Genomic DNA, 23,211 nt, shown 5'->3' on the forward strand with positions numbered 1-23,211 from the left:
AAGCAAAAAAGAGAGTTTGAGGGAAGCCATCCTCTCTAGAATTTAAAACATGCTTTTATGAGTGATGCCTGGAGTTTGAGAAGTTAGCAGCTGGCATCTGCTCTAAGCCACAGGGCGGTAATGACTCATAGGGTTAGAGTGATCTTTGCTTTGAATGATAAAAAGATCAATGTAAAATTTAAACAAGGAGAGTTCATTAAGAGGAAAAAAAGACTCCCTCAGTAAATCCTGGCCCCTTAATTATACCTTCTCTATCACTAACTTCAGAAACTGGATCCCTGGCTCCAGAGCAGAACGCAACAGGGAATTCTAGTATTAAACATGCTTCTAGGTACCATCTCTTTAATCTCGCCAAATGAACTGGCCCAGAAACCACGCTTTTTATATGGGAAAGAAAATCCATCACATACATTAGCTATTAGATGCTCAGAATATTCTCTCTCTTTCTTTTCTACATCTGCCAGGGTGATGTATTCAGAGTCACCAGCACCCAACATCTCCGTGTTTGACAGTCTGACCTGAAGTCTCTTTTCTAATTCCTCCAAATCCTGGAGAAAAAAAGAAAAAGGTAAATACAGAAAAAACCTAATGTATCTTAAATTCTAGAGAAGAAATGCTTTTATTTTCACCCCATTATCATAAAACATTTCTTAACCATAATTAAATGCTTTGGGTGTTGTCCTACTGAAGGACTGATGATAAAAATCATCAAAGGGCCTCGGGAATAATGGATTACGTATTTTCTTCTATAGTTTTCCCCTCATCCCCCCAAAATAGGCCATATTTTAAAAACAATGAAATAGTATCTTCCTATCTTTGTGAAGTCCGGGAACATGTCATGACATCTGGGGTGTGGGATGGAATGTCTCCTCCCCACTCCTCTGGTTTCCATGGGGAAGGATTACCTAGTACACCCCAGGGAGGAAGTGATATGTATTTGACTGGCGGTTCCAAAGCAGGAAGTGAGCACAGCCCCTAGCTTGCCCAACCTCTTCCTCTTTGGGATGGACCATTCAGGGGAGGCCACTGCTCTGGTGTGGCCTCAGCCCAGAGTGAGCTGGGCAGCAAAGGTCCCTCTTCTGTGTAGGGAGGCCTGAGGTGGCCCAGCTTTGCCAGTAAGCAATTTAGGTAAGCAATTTAGCTAATCCTGGGATTCAGTGTTAGGAAGCAAGCCATGACCGCTGTGCACCTAAGCTATGTCTTCAAGCTGGCCCCTTTCAGTGATGAAGCTGACATTTCTCTGTCTCCCCAACGCTTTCTCTTAATGAACTCAGAACTTAGAAGGAAAAGGGGAACCCTATGTATGGAGTCCTTCAAACCCCAACCTGGAGTGTGGAGGGTTTGTTTTCTGTTCTGTTCTGTTTTCTCTAGACCTATGTTCACCGATATGTAATCAACACTGGTGTGGGTCCAAATCCATTACTGATTATCCAAGCGGAAGCCATATGTGACTTCTAATTCTCACAGCGTCTCTACGAGAGAGAAATGAGGGTTCTTTTCCAGAGGAGGAATCGTATCTATGGGAAGTTGAGATATTTCGTCCAAAGTCTCCCAGGAGGAAGTGATGTGCTAGGCTAGGCCCCTTAGGCTCACTGACTCGAGAGCCCCACTCTTCTAACTGCATGCACTATGCTGCTTCTCTCCAAAGCAGCTGCCATTTCTGGGCACTTCCCATCTTCATCTAGAAGTTCTGAGGCTGTTGTCGATATTATAGGAAAGTATGCATTTAAAGCCCTTGGCCAGACTACATCCACTGAACAGTAGCCACTGACATAATTAAGATGCTCTGGAAGTGGTAGAGGTGGGATTTGATCCCAGGCCTGCAGATACCAAAGCTCTTACTCTTTCCATATGACATTCATTGCAAGTATCACCCCCGTTATCATTCTTTTTGTCATTGGAGAGTCATTTAAACTCGTGGAGCCTCAACTTCCTCAGCTATAAACGAAAAGAATGAGGGTCACTCACAGGGCTGTTGTGAAGATTAAATAATGTGTGTAAGGCACTCTGTGCATTGCCTGATAATGAGGATCACAGTAGTGGTGGTACTGAGCACGATGACCATGACGTTAACAAAAATGAAGACGTACTGCCTTCTCCCTGGGACGGAGTGATGAATCCTCCCCCTTGGAATCCAGAAGAGTGAGGAAGAAGCTCTCCCTCCTCCCGGTCCCCCAAATCTCAGGGTTGCAGTGATAAGGATGAGAATGATGACTATCGTGGTGACTCATGAGGTGACTGATGAGGTGGTAATGATGGCTAATGGTGGTGATGGAAGGAATGAGGACAGAAGTGAGGATGATCAGGACGACGGTGGAGGTGGTGATGGTCACGGTAACGAAGATGAGGACGATGGTGGCAATGGGAGGAGTAAGAGTGATGGCAGCAATGATGGTGGCGATGATGAAATGTTGGGAGTGGCGGCGGTGATGAGGAGGATGAGAAGGTAATGATAACAGCGGTGATGGCCATCATAAGAATGGTTACGACAATGATGACCATAATCAAGATGGTGGTGGCGATGGCGATGGCGACAGTGGTGGTGGCGACTGTGTTGGTAATAAAACAATAATAATGGCAATGACATTGATGATGATTGTGGTGGTGTTGGTGGGAATGGGAATGATGGCAGCGATCATATAATCAGGGTCTGGTTGTTACTTTGCTAGGAGCTTCATACAGATTTTCTTCTTTCTGTAATCCTGCAGGATGGGAATTATTATCCCATTGCACAAAGGAACAACCCAGGATTCTGAGAGTTTGTGAAAGACGGGACCAGGATATCAATCTCCACCACTCTGACTCCAGGGTAGCCCTGACTCATTTTGCTGCACATAAAACAATATAAAGCTTGTATAAAAGACTGAAACGAGAAGAATGCAAAGTAGTAGGAAGAGTTATAACCAATAAGCAAATTATATATTTTAAAATACCCCACACTTGTACAGAAAATAGAATCAATAGTGGTTCTCTTTAAGTAGTGGGTATGGCCAACATTCTCTTTTTTTCTACTTCTAATATTTTTCCACATTTTAATAATACACACTGTTAGTTTTATGTTTATAGCTATACTTTTATATACCATATTGTGTTGAAAAGTATATATTGTAATAAACTTTTTATACATAAAAAATACTTTACTATAATGTGTTTTATATATCATAAGAAACTATTTTTAAGTTATTTTGAAATATAGGTTGAAGACTTACATTTTCTTGTTTTGAGAGAATCTTCTGGTATAATTCATCATCAATCTTCTTTTTAGGAAGAAGGTCAAGGAGGCACATTTTAAAAATCTGAATAAACATCTATTGCCAAAAAGGGAAACATAACAGAGAAAGGTTTCAACAATGGTATTTCTCTTCCCTCCTTTTTCTCCTACCTCCTTCTTCTCCTACCTCCTTCTTTCTCTCTCCCCCAACTGCCCACACACTTTTTGCTCTAGGAAAAGACCTCAGATTAAAAGTCATGACAATGGCCTGTAATGGACTGCATTTTCATGAAGCCTCTAAAGAAAAATGCTTCATTTCTTCTGCACATATCTATGAGGAGCCCACTCTGTGGGAAGCCCCCACTTTCCCCATTTCCATGAGTCAAGAAAACAGACGAGGCGAAGGGGGGTTGCTTCTTTGTGGAAAGAATCAGAGAGATGGTTGTACAGAAATGGGATGTGTAAAGTCATCTACTCCAACCCCCTGTCTCAATGGATGGACATGTCCTCTAAACCCAAGAAGGGTCCTCCATAGGCAGGGACACCCTGGCAAGTCCAAGGGTGCTGTGTCCACAATTGGTTTAATCATTCACCTATTGCTGGACATCTGAGTATTTCCAGTTTGGGGCTATTACAAATAAAGCTGCTATGGACATTCACATACAGGTTTTTGACTGAACATATGTGTTTCTGAGATGAATGTCCAAGGCTACAACTGCTGGGTCTCCTGGTAATTGTATATTTCATTTTATGAGAAATCGCCTGTCTTCCAGAGTGGCATTTTATATTCCCACCAGCAATGTATGAGTGATCCAGTTTCATTACAACCCCACAAGCATTTGGTGGCGTTGTTATTTTTATTTTTGTCATTCTGATAGGTGTGTAGTCATATCTCATGTGGTTTTAATTTGCATTTCCCTAATGGCTTAATGATGTTGAACATCTTTTCATGTGCTTTTGTGTGTGTTTCCTTGCCAGCCATATATTCTTTTCGGTGAAATAATCTGTTCATGTCTTTTGCCCATTTTCTAATCGGATTGTTTACTTATTTCTTTTTCTTTTTCTATTATTATTATCTTTTAACATCTTTATTGGAGTATAATTGCTTTACAATGGTGTGTTAGTTTCCGCTTTATAACAAAGTGAATCAGCTACACATATACATATTTCCCCATATCTCCTCCCTCTTCAGTCTCCCTCCCACCCTCCCTATCCCACCCCTCTAGGTGGTCACAAAGCACGGAGCTGATCTCCCTGTGCTATGCGGCTGCTTCCCACTAGCTATCTATTTTACATTTGGTAGTATATATAAGTCCGTAGCACTCTCTCATTTCATCCCAGCTTACCCTTCCCCCTCGCTATCTATTTTACATTTGGTAGTATATATAAGTCCGTAGCACTCTCTCATTTCATCCCAGCTTACCCTTCCCCCTCCCTGTGCCCTCAAGTCCATTCTCTACGTCTGCATCTTTATTCCTGTCCTGCCCCTAGGTTCTTCAGAACAGTTTTTTTTTTCTTTTAGATTCCATATATATGTGTTAGCACATGGTATTTGTTTTTCTCTTTCTGACTTAACTTCACTCTGTATGACAGACTCTAGGATTGAGGTTTGAGAGTTCCTCATATATTCTAGGTACTAGTCCTTTCTTAGAATGTGGCTTGCAAAATATTGCCTCAGTCTTTTCATCCTCTTAATAGGATTTTTTGCAGAGCAGAAGTTTTTTATTTTGATGAGCTTCAATTTGTTTTCTGTTTTATGGGTCACACTTTTGGTGTTAATCTAAGAACTCTTTCCTTAGATCCCAAAGATTTCCCCCTTTTTTTTTTTCTAAACGATTCATAGTTTTATATTTTACATTTAAGTACATGATCCATTTTGAGTTAATTTTTGTATGAGGTATGAGGTTTAGCTTGAGGTTCATTTTGTTTTGCTTATGGATGTCCAACTGCATGATTTAATGAAAAGCTTATCAGTCCTCCACTGAACTCCATTTGCACCTCTGTCAAAGGTCAATTAGACATATTTGTGTAGTAAGGCGCTTTTTTTTTTTTTGAAGAATAATTGACATAACCAGCTTTGTTCTTTCTCAAGACTGCTTTGGCTATTTGGGGTCTTGTGGGTTCATACAAATTTTAGGATTGTTTGTTCTATTTGAAACATGCCATTCAGATTTTGATAGGGATTGCACTGAATCTGTAGATTACTTTGGGTAAGACAGACATTTTAACAATACTAATTCTTTCAACCCATGAGCACGGAATATCTTTCCATTTATTTGTGGCTTCTTTGATTTCTTTCATCAATGTCAAGTTTTCAGTGTACAAGTTTTTCACCTCCTCAGCTAAATTTATTCCTAGGTCTTTTATTCTTTTTGATTGAATTGTAAATGGGATTGTTTTCCCAATTTCTCTTTCTGATAGTTTGTTTTTAGTGTATAGAAACACAACAGATTTTTGTACATTGTACCCTGTAACTTTACTGAATTTATCAGTTCTAACAGTTTTTGTCCAGTCTTTTCTATGTATAAAATCATGTCTTCTGGGGCTTCCCTGGTGGCACAGTGGTTGAGAGTCCGCCTGCCGATGCAGGGGACACGGGTTCGTGCCCCAGTCTGGGAAGATCCCACATGCCGCGGAGCGGCTGGGCCCATGAGCCATGGCCGCTGAGCCTGCGCGTCCGGATCCTGTGCTCTGCAACGGGAGAAGCCACAGCAGTGAGAGGCCCGCATACCGAAAAAAAAAAAAATCATGTCTTCTGAAAACACTGACAGCTTTACTTCTTCCTTTCCATTTTGGATGCCTTTTATTTCTTTTCCTTGCCTAACTGCTCTGGATAGTAATTCCAATTTATGTTGAATAAAAGTGGCGAGAGTGGGCATCCTTGTATTGTTCCTGATCTTAGAGGAAAAGCTTTCAGCTTTTCACTGTTGAGTATGATGTTAGTTGCAGGTTTGTCATATATGGACTTTATTATGTTGAGGTACATTCTCTCTATACCTACTTTGTTGAGTTTTTATCATAAATGCATGTTGAATTTTTTTAAATGCTTTTTCAGTTTTGAGGTGATATGATTTCTATCCTTCATTTTGTTAATGTGGTATATCATGTTGATTGATTTGTGCATGTTGACCATTCTTGCATTCCTGGAATAAATCCCACTTAATTATGGTATATGATCATTTTAATCTGTTGCTGAATTTGGTTTGCTAATATTTTGTTGAGGATTTTTTCATCTATGTTTATCTGAGATATTCGCCTGTAATTTTCTTCTTTTTTTTTCTGGCATCCTTGTCTGGTTTTGGTATCAGGAAAATGCTGGCCTAGTGAAATTAGTTTGGAAGCATTCCCTACTCTTCAATATTTTGTAAGAGTTTGAGAAGGATAGGTATTAAATCTTCTTTAAGTGTTTGGTAGAATTTACCAGTGAAGCCATCTGGTCCTGTACTTTTGTCTGTCGGGAAGTTTTTGCATACTGATTCAATCCTGTTACTAGTAATCAGTTTATTCAAATTTTCTTTTTTCATGATTCCATCTTGGAAGAGTCCCTGTTTCTAGGAATTTATCCATTTCTTCTTGGTTGTCCAATCGTTGGCACATAATTGTTCACAGTAGTCTTTTATGATCCTTTGTATTTCTGTGGTATCAGTTGTAACTGCTCTTTCATTTTAGATTTTATTTATTTGAGCCCATTCTCTTCTTTTCTTGGTGAAGCTAGTTAAAAGTTTGTCAGCTCTGTTTATCTTTTCAAAGAACCAGCCATTGTTTCATTGACCTTTTCTATGCTTTTTTTAAGTCTATTTCATTTATTTCTGCTCTGATCTTTATTTTCCTTTCTTCTACTAACTTTGGGCTTGGTTTTTTCTTCTTTTTCTAGTTCCTTTAGGTGTAAAATTGGATTGTTTTTCTGAGATTTTTCTTGGTTTTTTTGAGGTAGACCTGTATGGCTATGAATTTCCCTCTAGAAACTGCTTTTGCTGCATCCCATAGATTTTGGTAAATTATATTTCCACTTTCATTTGTCTCAAGGCATTTTGTGATTTCTCCTTTGATTTATTCATTGACCCATTGGCTGTTCAGTAGCACATTGTTTAATATTCACATATTTGTGATTTTTCCAGTTTTCTTCCTGTACAGGTATCCCTCGTTTTATTGAACTGTGCTTTATTGCACTTTGCAGATATTTCATTTTTTATAAATTGAAGGTTTGTAGCAACCATGTGTTGAGCAAGTCTATCGGTATCATTTTTCCAACGGCATTTTCTCACTTTGTGTTTCTGTGTAACATTTTGGTAATTCTTGCAATATTTCAAGCCCTTCACCAGCAAAAGGATTACAGTTTGCTGTAGGCTCAGATAACGGTTAGCATTTTTAAACAACAAAGTATTTTTTAATTAAGGTATGTACATTGTTCTCATAGACATAATGCCATTGCACACTTAACAGACTACAGTATAGAGTAAACATACCTTTCATTTGCACTGGGAAACCAAAAATTCATGTGACTCGCTTTATTGTGATATTTGCTTTATTGCGGTCATCTGGAACTGAACCCACAATATCTCCAAGGTATGCCTGTAATTGATGTCTAGTTTCATACCATTGTGGTTAGAAAAGTTGCTTGATGTGATTTTGATCTTATATTTATTGGGACTTGTTTTGTGACTTAACATATCATCTATTCTGGAGAACGTTCCATGTGCACTTGAGAAGAGTGTGAATTCTGCTGCTTTTGGATGAAATATTCTGTTTATATATATTAAGACTATGTGGTCTAATGTGTACTGTAAGGTTGATGTTTCCTCACTGAATTTCTGTCTGGATGATCAATGCATTGATGTAAATGGGATATTAAAGCCCCCTGCTATAATTGTATTGTTGTCGGTTTCTCCCTTTAGATCTGTTAATATTTGCTTTAAATGTTTAGTTGCCCCTATACTGGACGCATAAATATTTACAAATGTTATATCCTCTTGTTGCACTGACCCCTTTATCATTATATAATCCCCCTCTTTTTCTTTTATTACAATCTTTATTTTAAAGTCTACTTTTTTCTCATGTAAATATAGCTATACCAGCTTTCTTTTGCTTTCCATTTGCATGGAACATCTTTTTCCATGTCTTCACCTTCAGTCCATGTGTGTACTTGTGTACATATATCTTTAATGAGTCTCTTGTAGGCAGTATATAGCTGGGTCTTGTTTTTTTAATCCATTCAGTCACTCTATGTCTTTTGATTAAAGAATTTAGTACTTTTACATTTAAAGTAACTATTGATAGGTATGTACTTATTGCCATTTTGTTAATTGTTTTCTGGCTGTTTTGTTGTTACTTTCTGTTCCTTTCTTTTACTCTTGCTCTCTTCCCTTGTGGTTTGATGACTTTCTTTAGTGTTTTGCTTAGATTCTATTCTTACTATCTTTCGTGTGTCTAATATAGGTTTTTGCTTTGTGGGTACCATGATGCTCATATAATATTTATATATTTAACAGTATATTTTAAGTTGATAGCAAATTAAGTTTGAGTGCAATCTAAAACTCTACATTTCCCACCCACCCTCTGCTCCTGGCACACACATATTATGCTTCTTGATGTCACATTTTACATCTTTTTATTTTGTGTTTCTGTGATTATTATATTTTTACTACTTTTGTCTTTCAATCTTCATACCAACTTTATAAGTGATTAATTAACTACCTTTACTATATAATTACCTTTACTAGTAAGATTTTTACTTTTGTATGCTTTCTTGTTACTAATTAATGCTCTTTCTTCTCAGGTTAAAGAAGTCCCTTTAACAATTCTTGTAAGGTTGCTTTAGTGGTGATGATCTCCTTTAGCTTTGGCTTGTCTGGAAAACCCTTTATCTCTCCAACTCTAAACAATAACCTTGCTGGGTAGAGTATTCTTGATTGGAAGTTTTTTCCTCTCAGCATTTTAAATATATCGTGGCACTCCTTCTGGCCTGCAAAGTTTCTGCTGAAAAATCTGCTTATAGTCTTTTGGGGGGTTCCCTTGTAGTTAACAAGTTGTTTTTTAATCTTGTTGCTCTAAGATTCTCTCTTTAACTTTTGACTTTTAAATCTTAATGTATCTTGGTGTGAATCTTTTTGGGTTCATCTTTTTTGGAACTCTCTGGGCTTTCTGGATCTGGATGTCTGTTTCCTTCCCCTGGTTAGGAAAGTTTTCAGCCATTATTTCTTTAAATATGTTTCCTGCCCCTCTCTCTCTTCTCCTTCTGGGACCCCTGGTATTGAGAACATTATTTCATGTGATATTGTCCCATAGGTCCCTTAAGCTATCTTCACTTTTTAAAATTCTGTTTTCCTTTTGCTGTTCTGCTTGGGTGCCCTGTCTTCTAGACCACTGATTTTTTCTTCTGCTTCACCTAGTCTACTGTTAAACCCCCTAGTGTATTTTTCAGTTCAGTTATTGTATACTTTGGCTCTGTGACTTCTGTTTGGTACTTATATTTTCTATCTCTTTGCTGAAGTTCTCACTCTGTTCATTCATTCTTCTCCCGAGTTTGATGAGCATTCTATGACCATTATTTGAACTCTTTAATCAGGTAAATTACTTATCTCCTTTTCATTAAGGCTTTTTTCCTGACGTTTTATCTTGTTCTTTTGTTTGAACACATTGCTCTGTTTCCTCATTTTGATTGACTGTGTTTGTTTCTATGTATTAGGCAAAACAGCTACCTCTCCCAGCCTTGAAGAAGTGGCCTTGTAAAAGATGAACGTTATCTTTCAACCTTGCCCTAGCTCATGGTTGTCTCTCAAACCTTTGTGATTATCTAAGCAGCCTAATTTATTCTTTTTCATTCCTTTCTTTTTTTTTAAATTTATTTATTTTTGGCTGTGTTGGGTCTTCATTGCTGCACGCGGGCTTTCTCTAGTTGCAGTGAGCAGGGGCTACTCTTCGTTGCGGTGAGTGGGCTTCTCATTGCGGTGGCTTCTCTTATTGTGGAGCACGGGCTCTAGGCGTGTGGGCTTCAGTAGTTGTGGCTCACGGGCTTAGTTGCTCCGCAGCAGCCTAATTTATTCTTGATGGGTCCCACTTGTTGAGGGTATGCCAAGAGTGTTAGTCATGAAGGAGCTGTTCACCAGTTTTTAGGTCTTTTTCAGAGGGATCTATTTCATACGTAGCTATAGATTCAGTGTGTCCATGGGAGGAGGTGAGAACAGGATCTTCCTACGCAGTCATCTTGGACTGCCCCCGTGGTAAGACATTTTTAAATGCATGGGTGAGCAAATGCTTTTCTCCAAATGTCCACAAAGTAAATATCTGGGGGTTTGCAGGCCATACTATCTCTTTTGCAACTACTGAACTCTGCTATTACAGCATGAAGGCAGCCATAGGTGATGTGTAAAAGAATAGGTATGGCCAGATTGGCCCAAGGGCCATAGTTTATGATCCTTGTTTTAAGGTTTGTTAAACACTCTTCTGTGCCAGGCTAATATATATATTATCTCAAATGATCATCACAGCGGGAGGTTGGTACAATATTCCCCATTTTACAGATGAGGAACTCTCAGTTGAGAAATCTGGACAACTGGCCTCATGTCACAAGGGACATCCATGAGGGACAGACCCAGAACTCTTCACCAACCTTCCTTATGCTTGCCAATGCTAATAAGCTCTAAAAAGACAAAAATTGTCTTGACTTTCCATCCACTGAAGTCTGAGGCTATGCACAGTAACATTCTTTTCTCAGGATGTTAATCTCAAATCTATTTTCTTTTTGACCCCAAACTGAATCAGTAACGTTTACATTCCTTTGAATTGTAAAAACTTTTTAATTTGGAATAATTATGGACTTAGAGGAAGATGAAAAACAGGACAGAGTTCTGTGCGCTTTGTCCCCAGGGGTGACATCTTACATCACTGTGGTACAATATCAAACCTGAAAATGGACATAGGTCCAATACAGTTAACTACAGACCTTACTCAGTTTTCACCCATTTTTACATGCACTCATTTGTGCGTATATGTGTGCGTGTGGATCTATGCAATTTTTCCCCATGTATTGCCACAATCAAGATAGAGAATTTTCCGGCACCAGGAGAAATCCGCTAGTCCTAGTGCTCCTCTGATATTAGCCACCCCCCTCCCACATCCCCTGATCTATTTTCTTTTCTGCCATTCTGCTTTTAAAGGTTACAACTCCACTTCCTAGACAAGCCCAGCACCAGTGTCTTCCTCCTCAAGGGCCACCAGAGAGCTCTAAGCTTCTTGGCTGCATGGTGGTCACATCTGGTCTGAGTCACTTCTGAATCCTGACCTGTGATAGTGGATCTCTACCAGAGAAATGAAATTTGAAGTCTTTGTGTAACATGGTTCCCTCCTGTTCCCCATGTTTCTCTAGGTCTTACACACAACGAAGACATGCCCTGCAGTGAATGGAAGGCCATGCTTAGAAAGCAGCTCTCCCAGGGTGGCGACGGTGTCAACCAGACACATTTCCATTGAGCACCTACTATGTGTAGGGCACTGTTCTGGGCTCCGACGATACACAGACCTTGGACTCAGACAAACTTCATTTGGGTTCTGACTCTGCAGTTTACCAGCTGTGTGATTGTGGGCAACTGACTAGACCTCTCTGAGACTCAGGTTCCTCATGAGTGGAACAGCACTGAGGTTTCAATGAGATCAGACATTTAAAGTGTTTAGCCTAGCAGAGTTTCAGTGTTTCATAAATGATGCTGTGATGACGCAGATCACACAGCCCAACAGAGCCCAGAACTTTGCCTACAGAGAACTTTCAAAGTGGGACTTCACTTCTAGTAATTCCATGGAGTAAAAGCTGGAAGTATATTATTTTCACACCTTTCCTAAAGTGGCCCAGAGAGGGGAAGTGACTTACAAAAAGTCACACAGCTCTTAAGTGTCAAAGGGTGGATTAGAACCCAAGTTTCTAATTCCTAATCTGGTGCTCCTGGAACTTTCCCAGGTTCCAGCTTAAGTATCTCCCTCCAGGGAAGCCTGATCACCTCCCTGAAGCCTACACGCCCTCAGGTCCTCTCTTACATGCCCTCATGGTACTCCATCATTTGCTTTGTCATACTTTTTGCCTCTGTGCATTTTGTGCAGTCCATTGACTGCCATCTCTCTCCTGGACAGTGGGCTTCATAAAGGCAGGGGCTGTCCCCAGTATTGTGTCCAGGAGGCTGCTCACAGATGAGTGACAGTGAATGCTCTCTTCATGACAGTAGGCTGCTTCCCTGTAGGCATTTGCTGGCTGCTCCAGGGGCAAGGGGCCAGGACCACGTCACTCACCAGCTGGATGGGGCTCTGAGCACAGAAACAATCACCCTCCAGGGAGCACAGCCTTTGAGAAAATCGCCAGGGCCACCTGCCCCCAAGCAGAACCAGGTGTGGCTAAGTGAAAGCAGCCTGCAGCTGCAGGTGGGCTCGTGCCTCATGTCCATGAGCCTCTGCACAGGGGTCTGTGGGGCTGTAGGAACAGGCTCGATTTCTGGAATCCTAGGATGATTTATGGTTTCAAATACTGGAACCTGTTTACGAGGCCCGTTCTGCTCACACAGAGCAAAATTTCTTTCTGTTGCATCCTCAACTTAATATTCTTTTATTTCTCCTGTTTACAGTGAAGCACCTGTGGGCCTATCTTTGTCTCTCTGTCACTCTCTCCATCTACCCCTCCCTTTCTCTTCCCAACAGGCCTTCTCTCTCCTCGCTTCTCTCTGTAGGTCTCCTCCCTCATTCAGTAATTCAGAGGATCTGCCTCATGGAGAAACAATTCTTTTTTTAAATTTTTTCATTTTAATTATTTATCTTTGGCTGCATTGGCTCTTCGTTGCTGCGCGCGGGCTTTCTCTAGTTGCGGCGAGCGGGGGCTACTCTTCGTTGCAGTGCGCAGGTTTCTCACTGTGGTGGCTTCCCTTGTTGCAGAGCATGGGCTCTAGGTGCACAGACTTCAGTAGTTGTGGCACGCAGGCTCAGTAGTTGTGGCTCACGGGCTCTAGAGAGCAGGCTCAGTAGTTGTGGTGCATGGGCTTAGTTGCTCCGCAGCATGTGGGATCTTCCTGGTGCAGGGATCGAACCCGTGTCTCCTGCATTGGCAGGCGGATTCTTAACCACTGCGCCACCAGGGAAGCCGAAATAATTCTTTTGCTTTTTTAAACCCCAGTGGCCTTGCTGCCTGGCTAACCCATGGAGGTTCTGTAGCTACAGTGGGACTCATCCCTCTGATTTTCTGTAACCTGGATCCAGTATGGATCCATGTGCATCTGGCAGAGACCAATCTTGTTTCCTCCATGGCTCTGATTTCTCCTTCCTTCACTCGGAGAATGCACACCCATAAGAAGGTACTCCACTTCCCATCTCAGCCCCAACTTAGAACTTTATGACTTAGGGCCAGTCTCCACTCTGTGCCTCAGTTTTCCCATCTGTAAAGTGGACATAAGGATGGCACCCACCTTGCCAGGTTGTGTGAGCTTTAAAATAACCACCTGTGTAACACCCCCAGGACCTAGTATATAGTGAGCACTCATAAATCTTATGATCACTATTATCATTCCGCTAAAAATCCTGTTCTCTTTGGTCTCCATCAGGAGGTGTGCACAGAGAGTAGGGACACAGCTTTCTGCTTTTAACCCCAATGGCACTGGGTAAAGTAAATCCTGCTACCCGTCTGCAGGCACGAATTGCCTTTCCATTTTGTGGTCGGACGCCTAACCCTGCTCTGCCTTCCCCTTGTGGCGGCTCCGCTGTCACCGACACCCGTTTCCCAAGGGTCTCCGGGACTCCATGCACACGGAGAGCCTGTCTCCCGGGTCCCGAGTGCTCTACCTACCATGTGCTTCTCCTGCCTCAGCGCCGTGTCCAGATGCAGCAGGTCTTTCAAGTGAAGGTTGTAGATACACAAGTCGAGGTCCACGCTGAAAAGTCCAAAGAGAAACAGAAGAGACTTTCAGAGTATTTGATGTGCGGGGTAAGGTTACCGAGTTATCAGTACATCCCTGCAGGATAAGCCACGGTGCATCCTGACTCCAGATTTTAAATTCTGCGGCATGCAGAGATTGCTCACAGCCACCCCAGGTGCACAAGGAGCAATCCAAGTAGCCATCTGAAAGTCACCTGCGACTAGAAGGAAACGGCTGCCCGAGACATCAAAGACAGGACACAGGAAGAGACGGAAGGTGAGAGATGAAAAAGAGCACGCCCCCCAGGCCCCCCTGCCCCACATTTTCCTGTCTAGTGTCACGTGTCATCCTTCCTTTCTGCCATCACGTACACATTCTCACAGCCATTTACAGATGAGGAAACTGACTCAGGAAGTCAAGGGTCAGAGAAATCAAGTAGTGGTCACGTGGTCACGGGGGCAGATAACTGACAGTGTGAAGATAAAGGCCTTTGACCTTTTCTCCGACATAGGCAAATGCATTTTAAATGACTACACTCCCCCCTGAACTGTTCAAGTCCTCTTCGTCCGAATGGGAAGAAACACCCCTTCCCAGCCAGACAGGGGAGCCAAGAAAGCTGCAATTAAACGAAGTCCCTCCTTCCCGGGTCCACCTTCAGAGTCAACACCAAGCTCAGGGTTCTGAGCCCACTCTTTGCACGGCTCTGAGCCAGGCCATGCCTGGTTCAAATCACCCAGGGCTCCTTGGACTCACGGAAATTCAGATCTGAGAGAGGCCTGAGGACTGACGTGCAAACCTGCTGACTAGTTTTTTGAGCACCTACTGGGTGCTAAGCCTTACTCTGGGCTGGACAGTTTGGTGATTTAGAGCATGGGCTGCAAGATAAGGTGGTGGGGTCACACCAGGCTCCGACACTCACCTGCCGCGTGACCTTGGGCAAGTCACTCTGCCTCTCTGTGCCTCATTTTATTCTTTGAAAATGAGGGCAATATTAGCACCTACTACACAACCGTAACAACATAGGGCTGTTAAGAGGAATTAATTCATTGACTGATTAATACTTGCTCATCACTGTGCCTGTCCCAGGCTCCCACTGGGTGGTCGTGCACAGCTGTGAATAAGACAGACCTTCTCCTCGTGCTCAAAAGAGAATTAATCCCTGCAAAGTGCTTAATATTTTGTACACAGAAGACACTTAACCAGTGCTAGCTGCTGCTATGCAGTGCATGGGGCAGGTCAGTGATTAAAGGAGGTCCCCTCTGTCTCTCCCCAGGGCTCAGGCCTGGCTCCCTGACCCCCACGCTGGCCAACAGCACACATTCAGCTCCAACTCTGACACTGGGTCGCTGTGTGTCCATGGCCGAGCCCTTAACCTCTCTGGGCCTCCACTTCCTCCACTGAGCATGATACAGCCTATCAGTCTGCATCCTCCATCCCACCCCCTCCTCACCTCTCGCAGGTCAGTGCCTCGGGGAAGCTGCTCGCCCCCAGGAAGGTGCGACCGAGGAACCTGTCGTCACTGGCGGCCGAGTGGACGCTGGACAAGGAGCTGCAGTCGTCCTTCTCAGCCTGGCTCAGGCTCCCCAGGCTGCTGGAAGGCGACGCCTCCACGGGCTGGTTCGGCAAGACTGCCTGCTTTAAGGTTTCGTGCAGAGATGGGTTGGAGGAACCGTCGGCCAGAGGCTGGGGGGCAGGAGAGAAAGTGTACTCTCAATCCACATGACCCATCATGAGTGTTTCCGTAATTCCGCCAGTGACACACGCGGTGGCTCCCAGGAAAGCCAAACCGGGATAGGCAGGGAGGGTATGAGTGGACACCATGGAGCTTCTGCCCCAGGGGCACGGCCACGGCCCTAGGGGCCTTCGTCACAGCTCTTGTCACATCACTTGTCCCCAAAGGCCAGCCCCTCTGCACCAGGCTCCTCCCCTCCAGCTGTTAGTCTGGGTCTGTTCCCCAATGGCCCACCTGTACCCACCCTCGGCTGCCAGCTCTGACCTCCCCAGCAGCCCGCCTGCCCTGCCCCACCTCTCTGGCCCAGACCCCAGGCCCGCTCTGTCCACTGACCTGCCCTCGGATAGACTCAAAGCCCCTTAACGAGGAACTCAAGCCCCTTGCACTGCCATGACCACATGAGGTCATAGCCTAGTGCCTGGCACAGCCAGAGAGCTCAGCAAATGTCAGCCATCCCTATGTCCAGCTTCGTCTCCTGCTGCCCCCAGAGGTGCATGCCCAGGTAGCACTGAGCTGGTGGCCAGCTCCAACCCTCACTATCATTTCATGCTTCTGAGCCTTTCCAGACTCTTGTCCCCCTGCCTGAAACACCCCTAACTCACTGTCTGCTGGGCTGAAGAATCCCCCCCTCCAGACACAGACCCCTGAATCTTCCTACCCTGATCCCCGGGCCTGGCCCACACCGGGTTCCACAGGACCCTGGTCATTTCTGTCCTGCCTGCTATCACACGCCATCCTGCAATGTCCGCCAGGCTGGGAGGGCCTCCGGGTGAGGACAGTGCTCTCCTGACCACTGGGTAACCACCAGTGCCCACCACAGAGCCTGCCTAGCACGGGTGCTGATGACGAATGAATGCCCCAGGTCTGGGAGTTTTGCACCTTCACGCACCCACCAGATGGTGAAGGAAGTGGTTCCCAATGTGTGTTCCGGGGAGCAGTCCCATGAACTATAATCAGTTACTGCTCACTGTGAGGGTCCCACAGAAAGATTAGTTTGGGAAAGTCTGCGTGAACAAGGTAGAATCATTTCTTTGGTACAGGAATTCTCAGAGCCTTCGATAGGCTCTGGCTGTCCTCAGAAGCAAATAATAATTTAAAAAACTGAGCACGTACTGAGTGCGCAGACATCACACACTGTTCTAAGCCCTGTGCCTAATTCCCTGTCTCACCCTCAAGACAACTGGGTGAGGCAGGAGGGCCCTTTACCCCCATTTTATTGATGAAGAAACTGAGGTCCTGAGAAGTCAGGAAATGGCCAAGAGTAAACGGCTGGGTTTGAGTCTGTCCTCTTTATCTCCAGGAGAGTAAGCAGCACTTTCCTCAACTTACTTGACCAGGGAACTATTTTTTTCGTGGAGCATCACATAGGCCGAGAGCTCCTTGAAACATCAAGGAATATGCTGCTCTCTGCAAAACTCCCAGCCACAGGTGTGAACTCCTGGCTCCGGGTGTAAGACCTGAGGGTTCGACTCTTGCCCTGCCACTTCCTGCAGTATGACCTTGAGCAGATCATTAACCTCTCCTGGCCTCAGTTTCCTTATGCAAAAAGTGGAGAGGACAATATTATTTACCTTCTAGGAATGTTGCAAGGAATACTGAAATGTGTAATGTATGACAAATGCTTAGCACTGTGCCAGCCCCGCAGTAAATGTTCAGCGTCAGCTGCTGGCATTAGTCCCAGGGTCTGTAAGGATTAATGTTAGTAACTTGTTAGTATTTGTACTAGTGTTAAAAGGTCAGGGCAGATGCTGCCCTGCTGTGCTGTCACCTGGTGTCCCTGTGGATACCTTGCTATATATACCATGCGCATACCCTGTCCCTGACAACACTGTCATAAAATGGATTAACCCTAAAGTTATGCTACATTACAAAGCCACAAAATTATCTCTATTAAAATGACTTGCCATAAAATCCTCAAATAGGACCCCAAATTGCACATTTAATCCCCCTTCTCCTACCCCAATCTCTAGCACATTACTGGTTAATTGCATTTCTAAGACGGGGCTCAGGATTCTCACCCGGAACTTCTGATTGATGGGATAGACGACTTTTGCCTTCAGTGCAAACGCTGTGATATTGCCATTGAAAGATGGCTCACATTCCTAGGAAGGGAAAAAAAAAAAAAACAAATGGCATGGGGGCTTTCAGTAAAATGAAGGACAAACCACCAAGAGTTTCCAAAATGCCACATCCCATTTGTAAGAGTGGCCTCATGAAGGGCCCATAATAAGCACATTTAGTGTTTACTTGCTAGAAGGAGGGGTGGATGGATGGAAGGATGGATGGATGGATGGATGGATGGATGGATGGATGAATGGATGGATAGATAGACATATGAATGGATGGACAGATGAACAGATGAATGGGCAGGTGGATGGATGGATAGATGGGTGTAGGGATGGCTGTGGGAGGGGTAGATGTACAGATGGGTGGGTGGGCGAACGGACCAATGTTAGATAGCACATTATTCATTTAATTCCAAGCGTTCAGCTTTGGAAGAAGTAAGGATTTAAATAACCTGACAACACCAAAAGTTTTCCTAAAACTTGTGAACCACTTTTTGGTGGAATAAGGAACCATATATTTTTAGCATTGCCAGGCGTATAAGCACTTACGTGTGGCAATATGCATGCAAGGCTTTTGATTAGACCCTTAAATGAAAAGTAGTGGTGGGGGCTTCCCTGGTGGCGCAGTGGTTGAGAGTCCGCCTGCCGGTGCAGGGGACACGGGTTCGTGCCCCGGTCCAGGAGGATCCCATATGCTGCGGAGCAGCTGGGCCCGTGAGCCATGGCCGCTGGGCCTGCGCGTCCGGAGCCTGTGCTCCGCAACGGGACGGGCCACGACAGTGAGAGGCCCACGTACCGCAAAAAAAAAAAAAAAAAAAAAAAAATAGTGGTTGGACAGGTCTTTTCACTTTTCTGAGCCTCAGTGTTCCTAGGCAGTAAGCAGGTAGCGCATCTGCCCCCAAGGACGGTGTGGATAAAGCTCCCAGCAGAGCTGCTGGAACACAGCAGAAGTGAGGCGATGGACAGCTATAAGTCACGGTAGTAAAGAGCCACCAACAAACACTGCTCAGGGATCATCTCCCCAACCGCAGCTGGATGGACTGATTCGTGCCAGCTCCACACGATATAGAAAGGCCCCACATCCTTTCCATATCGCTCTCCTGTCAGGGTCGCCCCTGCACTTTGCACGGTCGGTGCTGAATAAATGCTTGGCCACAACCAGCGCGTAAATGAAGTTGAGTGGGCAGCAGTTCAGGAACCCAGCACTCCAGGCCAGGAGGAATCTCTACTCAGCAATTCTGAACTGGCTGGCAGGTGAAAACTGCATCCACGTCGATTCCAACGCTTTGCAACTAAATCTTAAAAAAAAGAACTCCATAACAAATGACTGATTTCTGATTGCTGAGTTCTCCTTGGAATTACATATCCTATCACGAGGAAAGCAGAAGAATTTATGGCTTCCTCACGTTGTGTGACGTTGAAACAGCACCTGACAGAGCCCGTGACGTGGCCCGTATACATCTCCTGAGAGGGTGTCGCCGTGTGCCCTTCTGAGCAGGGCAGGGGGGGAAGCTCTGGGGCAAGGGCCCCAGTTCTTGTCATGTCTATCTCTCTCTTCGGACTCGCAAAAACAGATTTAGATGACAAGAATGGGGAAAGACCACCAACATGTGGTCCTTAAACTTAAGGACCATTCATATGTCCATCTATCCATCCTTAAACTTCCAAGGACCCTGCCATTTCCCAGATGGGGAAGATGACACAGAGAGGTTGAGCTGTGCGCCCAAGGTGACACAGCTATTAAATGTCAGAATCAGGATTTGAATCAAATTCCCTGGCTCCAGAGTCCCTCCTCTTCAGCTGACACCATCCATCTTCTTCGACATGACACAAATGAGAACAAGAGGAAGAGTCATGCTTCATCACGCCCCAGGGACACAAGTTGGATCCTGAGATACTTGTCGCTCCCATATCCGCCACATCCAATCGACCACAAATCCCACCAACTTAACCTCCTAAACATCTCTCAAATCCACAGCCCTGGCCCAAGTCACCATTATATTTACCCCAAGGGGCAGCAACAGCCTCTTCCCTGGCTCCCCATCCATGTATTGAGGGCCTACTATGTGCTGGCATTTGACGCGTGTTTGCTCATTTCCTTATCACACGACAGTCAGCTTGGGGAGGTTGGTGCTATCATAATCAGGCCCATTTTATGGAAAGGCAAAGGAAGGCTCCGAGGTGGACACTTTCCAACCCATTCTCCCCCCGTGGCCATCAAAAACCATACAATTCCCATCACTTCCTGGCTTAAAACCCTTCCTGGCTTTCCTTGGATCCGAGGGAGCAGAGCAAGGTCCGTCCCCAGCTGCCAGCAGCCAGTCCCACTCTCTTAGCTGGGGGACTGGTACAACAGCAAAGCGTGGCAGTAAGACCAAAAAGGCTGACTTCAGAACGGGTGACATAATCTGTGGGGCCCCGTGCAAAATGAAAACAGCGGCAGGGCGGGTGGGTCTTAGTCAAAATGATTAAGAATTTCAAGACAGCAGAGTCCAGAAACTGGCGGGGGGCGGGGGGAGAAGGGGGCGTGGTGACTGGGCACGGGGTCTGTGTGACCATAGGGCATGTCCACCTATGAAGCCGGCCCTGGCTGATGGTCCAGTGGAAACACACTTTTTCAAGGAACGGTGCACAAGCAGAAAGAGCACTGCGCATTTTTTTTTTTTTTTTGCGATACGCGGGCCTCTCACTGTTGTGGCCTCTCCCGTCGCGGAGCACAGGCTCCGGATGCGCAGGCTCAGCGGCCATGGCTCACGGGCCCAGCCGCTCGCCGGCATGTGGGATCCCCCCGGACCGGGGCACGAACCCGTCCCCTGCATCGGCAGGCAGACTCTCAACCACTGAGCCACCAGGGAAGCCCGCACTGTGCATTTTTAAACTCCTTCCAAACAGAGGTGAAAAGAAAGGACCGAATGAAAGGGGTAGAAAATGAGAGGAAGGCTTGATCTCTGCCTTCCAGGAGTGCATCTTCTAAAGAGGAGACACCAAACAAACATTGCATTTCAGGGGAAAATCATAATACAGGAAGCAAAGAATATAGACACAGGGGTCCACCTGAGATGGACAGAAGCAGAATCTGGGAACCGGGAGCCTGGCTGTTTTTAGTTTTTCATGGCTCTTCTTATTAAGTTCAGAAGTCCTCCAAAGTCTGATCATCTCCCCAACCATAGCAACACAATTATTCAGAAAATTGGCTGTAGTGCAAATTTACAATGTAAAACTTCTTCAGCTAAAGCAGTGTGGTTATTCTGAAAATTGGCTAAAACATAATTGTAGGAAAAGAAAAGCCATTTCACTCTCTGACAAAAGGTGCTCTTTGCAGCAAATGCACAAATAGCTCCAGAGGGGAGGTATGCACCCTCCCTCCTCCACAGCCAAAGGACAGGAGGAGGCTGGAGAGTAGCATGCCTCAGAGCCTTCTGGAATGTTGTTTGTTTGTGGCTAACATGAGTTATTTATCAAAATAGAGTTCATGCAAGGAGTGCCGTGGACCCCACATGCCTTGGTTTTCTGGGCATTGGAGGATGTCAGAGTTACAGCTCAACTTGCCCTGTCAAAATCAGCCCTGTCCTCATTCCTTGACAAGCTCAGCCCGCAGAGGGCAGGGGCATTTTGGCAAAGCCGGTCACTGGAACGGGCAGACCTTTAACTTAACTCTTGGCAATTATTAGCTTGATAATGGGCATCGGCAAGGCACAGCTAATGGTTAACAGGTAAAACATTACTAGGTGGAAGAAATGGGTTAGATAGACTTCTGGGGAGGTGGAGAGACTTGGCTCCCCGGCAAAGACTGACTCATTCTGTGGTAGGAGTGTTCACAGAGTTGATTCATGGGTGACCCTGTGGGGCCGCCACCACTACTGTCAACACAAAACTGAGAACTCTGAGGCTCAGAGAGGTTATTTCTCTTGCCCAACAGCACACAGGTGACAGAGCTGGGCCTGGGTTCCAGGGTTCTGGATCCCAAAGCCAACGTTGTTTGTATCATATCTGAGGCTGCCCTCTCTGTGAGAAGGGTTTTTTTCAAATAGGTTTATTGAGATATAATTTATGCAGCTGAACCATGTAAATTGAATACTTTTTGGTATATCCACAGATATGTGCAACCATTACCACAGTCAGTTTTAGAACATTTTTATCATCTCAGTAGGAAACCTGTACCCTTTAGCTATTACCCCTACCCCTTCCATTCCCCGCCCCACCCTAAGCGACCACCAATCTACTTTTGGTGTCTGTAAGTTTACCTGTTCTGGACATTTCAGATGAATGGAATCCTATAACATGTGGTCCTTTGTGACTGGCTTCTTTCAGTTAGCATACTATTTTCAAGTTTCATTCATGTTGTTTTTGTGGCTGAACAGTATTCCATTGTATGGAAGGACCACATTCTGTTCATTCATTCGTCAGCTGATGGACATTTGGGTTTCCACGTTTTGGCTATTGTGATTAGGGCTGTCAGGAACATTTGTGCACGTGTTTTTGCGTGGACGTATGTTTTCATTGCTGTGAGCAGGGTTTTAATCCTATGGGGTGAGGGGAACAGAGGCATAGGGATAGATGAGGGAGAGAGAGAAACTAAGACAGGGAGACATCACAAAGCTACACTGTCACACTCTCACACACAGGCCCACAGAGATGCACATGGAGAGAGATACACAAAAACAGAGATGGACATGCAGCGAGATGCACTGATACACACATAGACAGACACACATGGAAAGACAAGCACCTGGAAACAGAGAGGCTGGGAGTGTGAGCTCGAGACACACAGCACAGACAAGGAAGGGAGGACTCATCTCCAGGAACAGCCAGGCGCTCTCTCTTCCTCTCCAGCTCCCCACGTCTCAGCCCTGGGAGGGCAGCTGATTGCTCCACGGGGTCTGGCCCAGCGTGGGGAAGGGAAGCCCTGTCTCCGGAACCCTTGGGAAGTACAGACGGGGGGGGACTCGAACACTGAATTTTCAGCTTAACTAGAAGCTTTCCCTATTCATTTCCAACTTTTTGGTGAAATTTGTTTTAGAATACACAACGCACTTTCCTTGATTGGCAAGCAGAAGCCGCAGAACATGACTGAGTGTCAGAGGCTGCGGGCTGTGGGGAAGCAGCCCTCCTGGGCAGGAGCTGAACACCCCCAGGCCCAAATCTCAGCTACGTGACTGAGGACAGTGACCTGGCTCCACGAGCCTCAGTTTCCCCATCTGGAAAATGGGCAAATAAACAAGGTCTACATCATGGGGTGCTGAGAGGATTGCATGAGAGAATTCACACGAGTGTTTACATGACTCAAAAATGACACGTGGAAATGCCTGGAATTCAGTA

General features: G+C 44.8%; 1 protein-coding gene across 2 annotated transcripts in view; it reads right to left on the reverse strand.

Annotated features, from left to right (window-relative positions):
• Positions 1 to 23,211, reverse strand: part of EVC (EvC ciliary complex subunit 1) — an 83,002-nt gene that overhangs the window by 52,025 nt on the left and 7,766 nt on the right. For both annotated transcript variants that reach the window (XM_022567030.3, XM_022567029.3), the window contains exons 3-7: positions 17,845 to 17,928; positions 15,545 to 15,777; positions 14,025 to 14,109; positions 3,210 to 3,308; positions 411 to 548 (exon numbers count right to left, since the gene is read on the reverse strand). In XM_022567030.3, the coding sequence (XP_022422738.2) occupies positions 411 to 548; positions 3,210 to 3,308; positions 14,025 to 14,109; positions 15,545 to 15,777; positions 17,845 to 17,928 (639 nt within the window). The remainder of the gene's footprint in view (positions 1 to 410; positions 549 to 3,209; positions 3,309 to 14,024; positions 14,110 to 15,544; positions 15,778 to 17,844; positions 17,929 to 23,211) is intronic.

This window comes from Delphinapterus leucas, chromosome 5 (assembly GCF_059928025.1).
Source record: "Delphinapterus leucas isolate spDelLeu-1000000601 "Yukka" chromosome 5, BTC_Dleu_Yukka2, whole genome shotgun sequence".
NCBI lineage: Eukaryota > Metazoa > Chordata > Mammalia > Artiodactyla > Monodontidae > Delphinapterus > Delphinapterus leucas.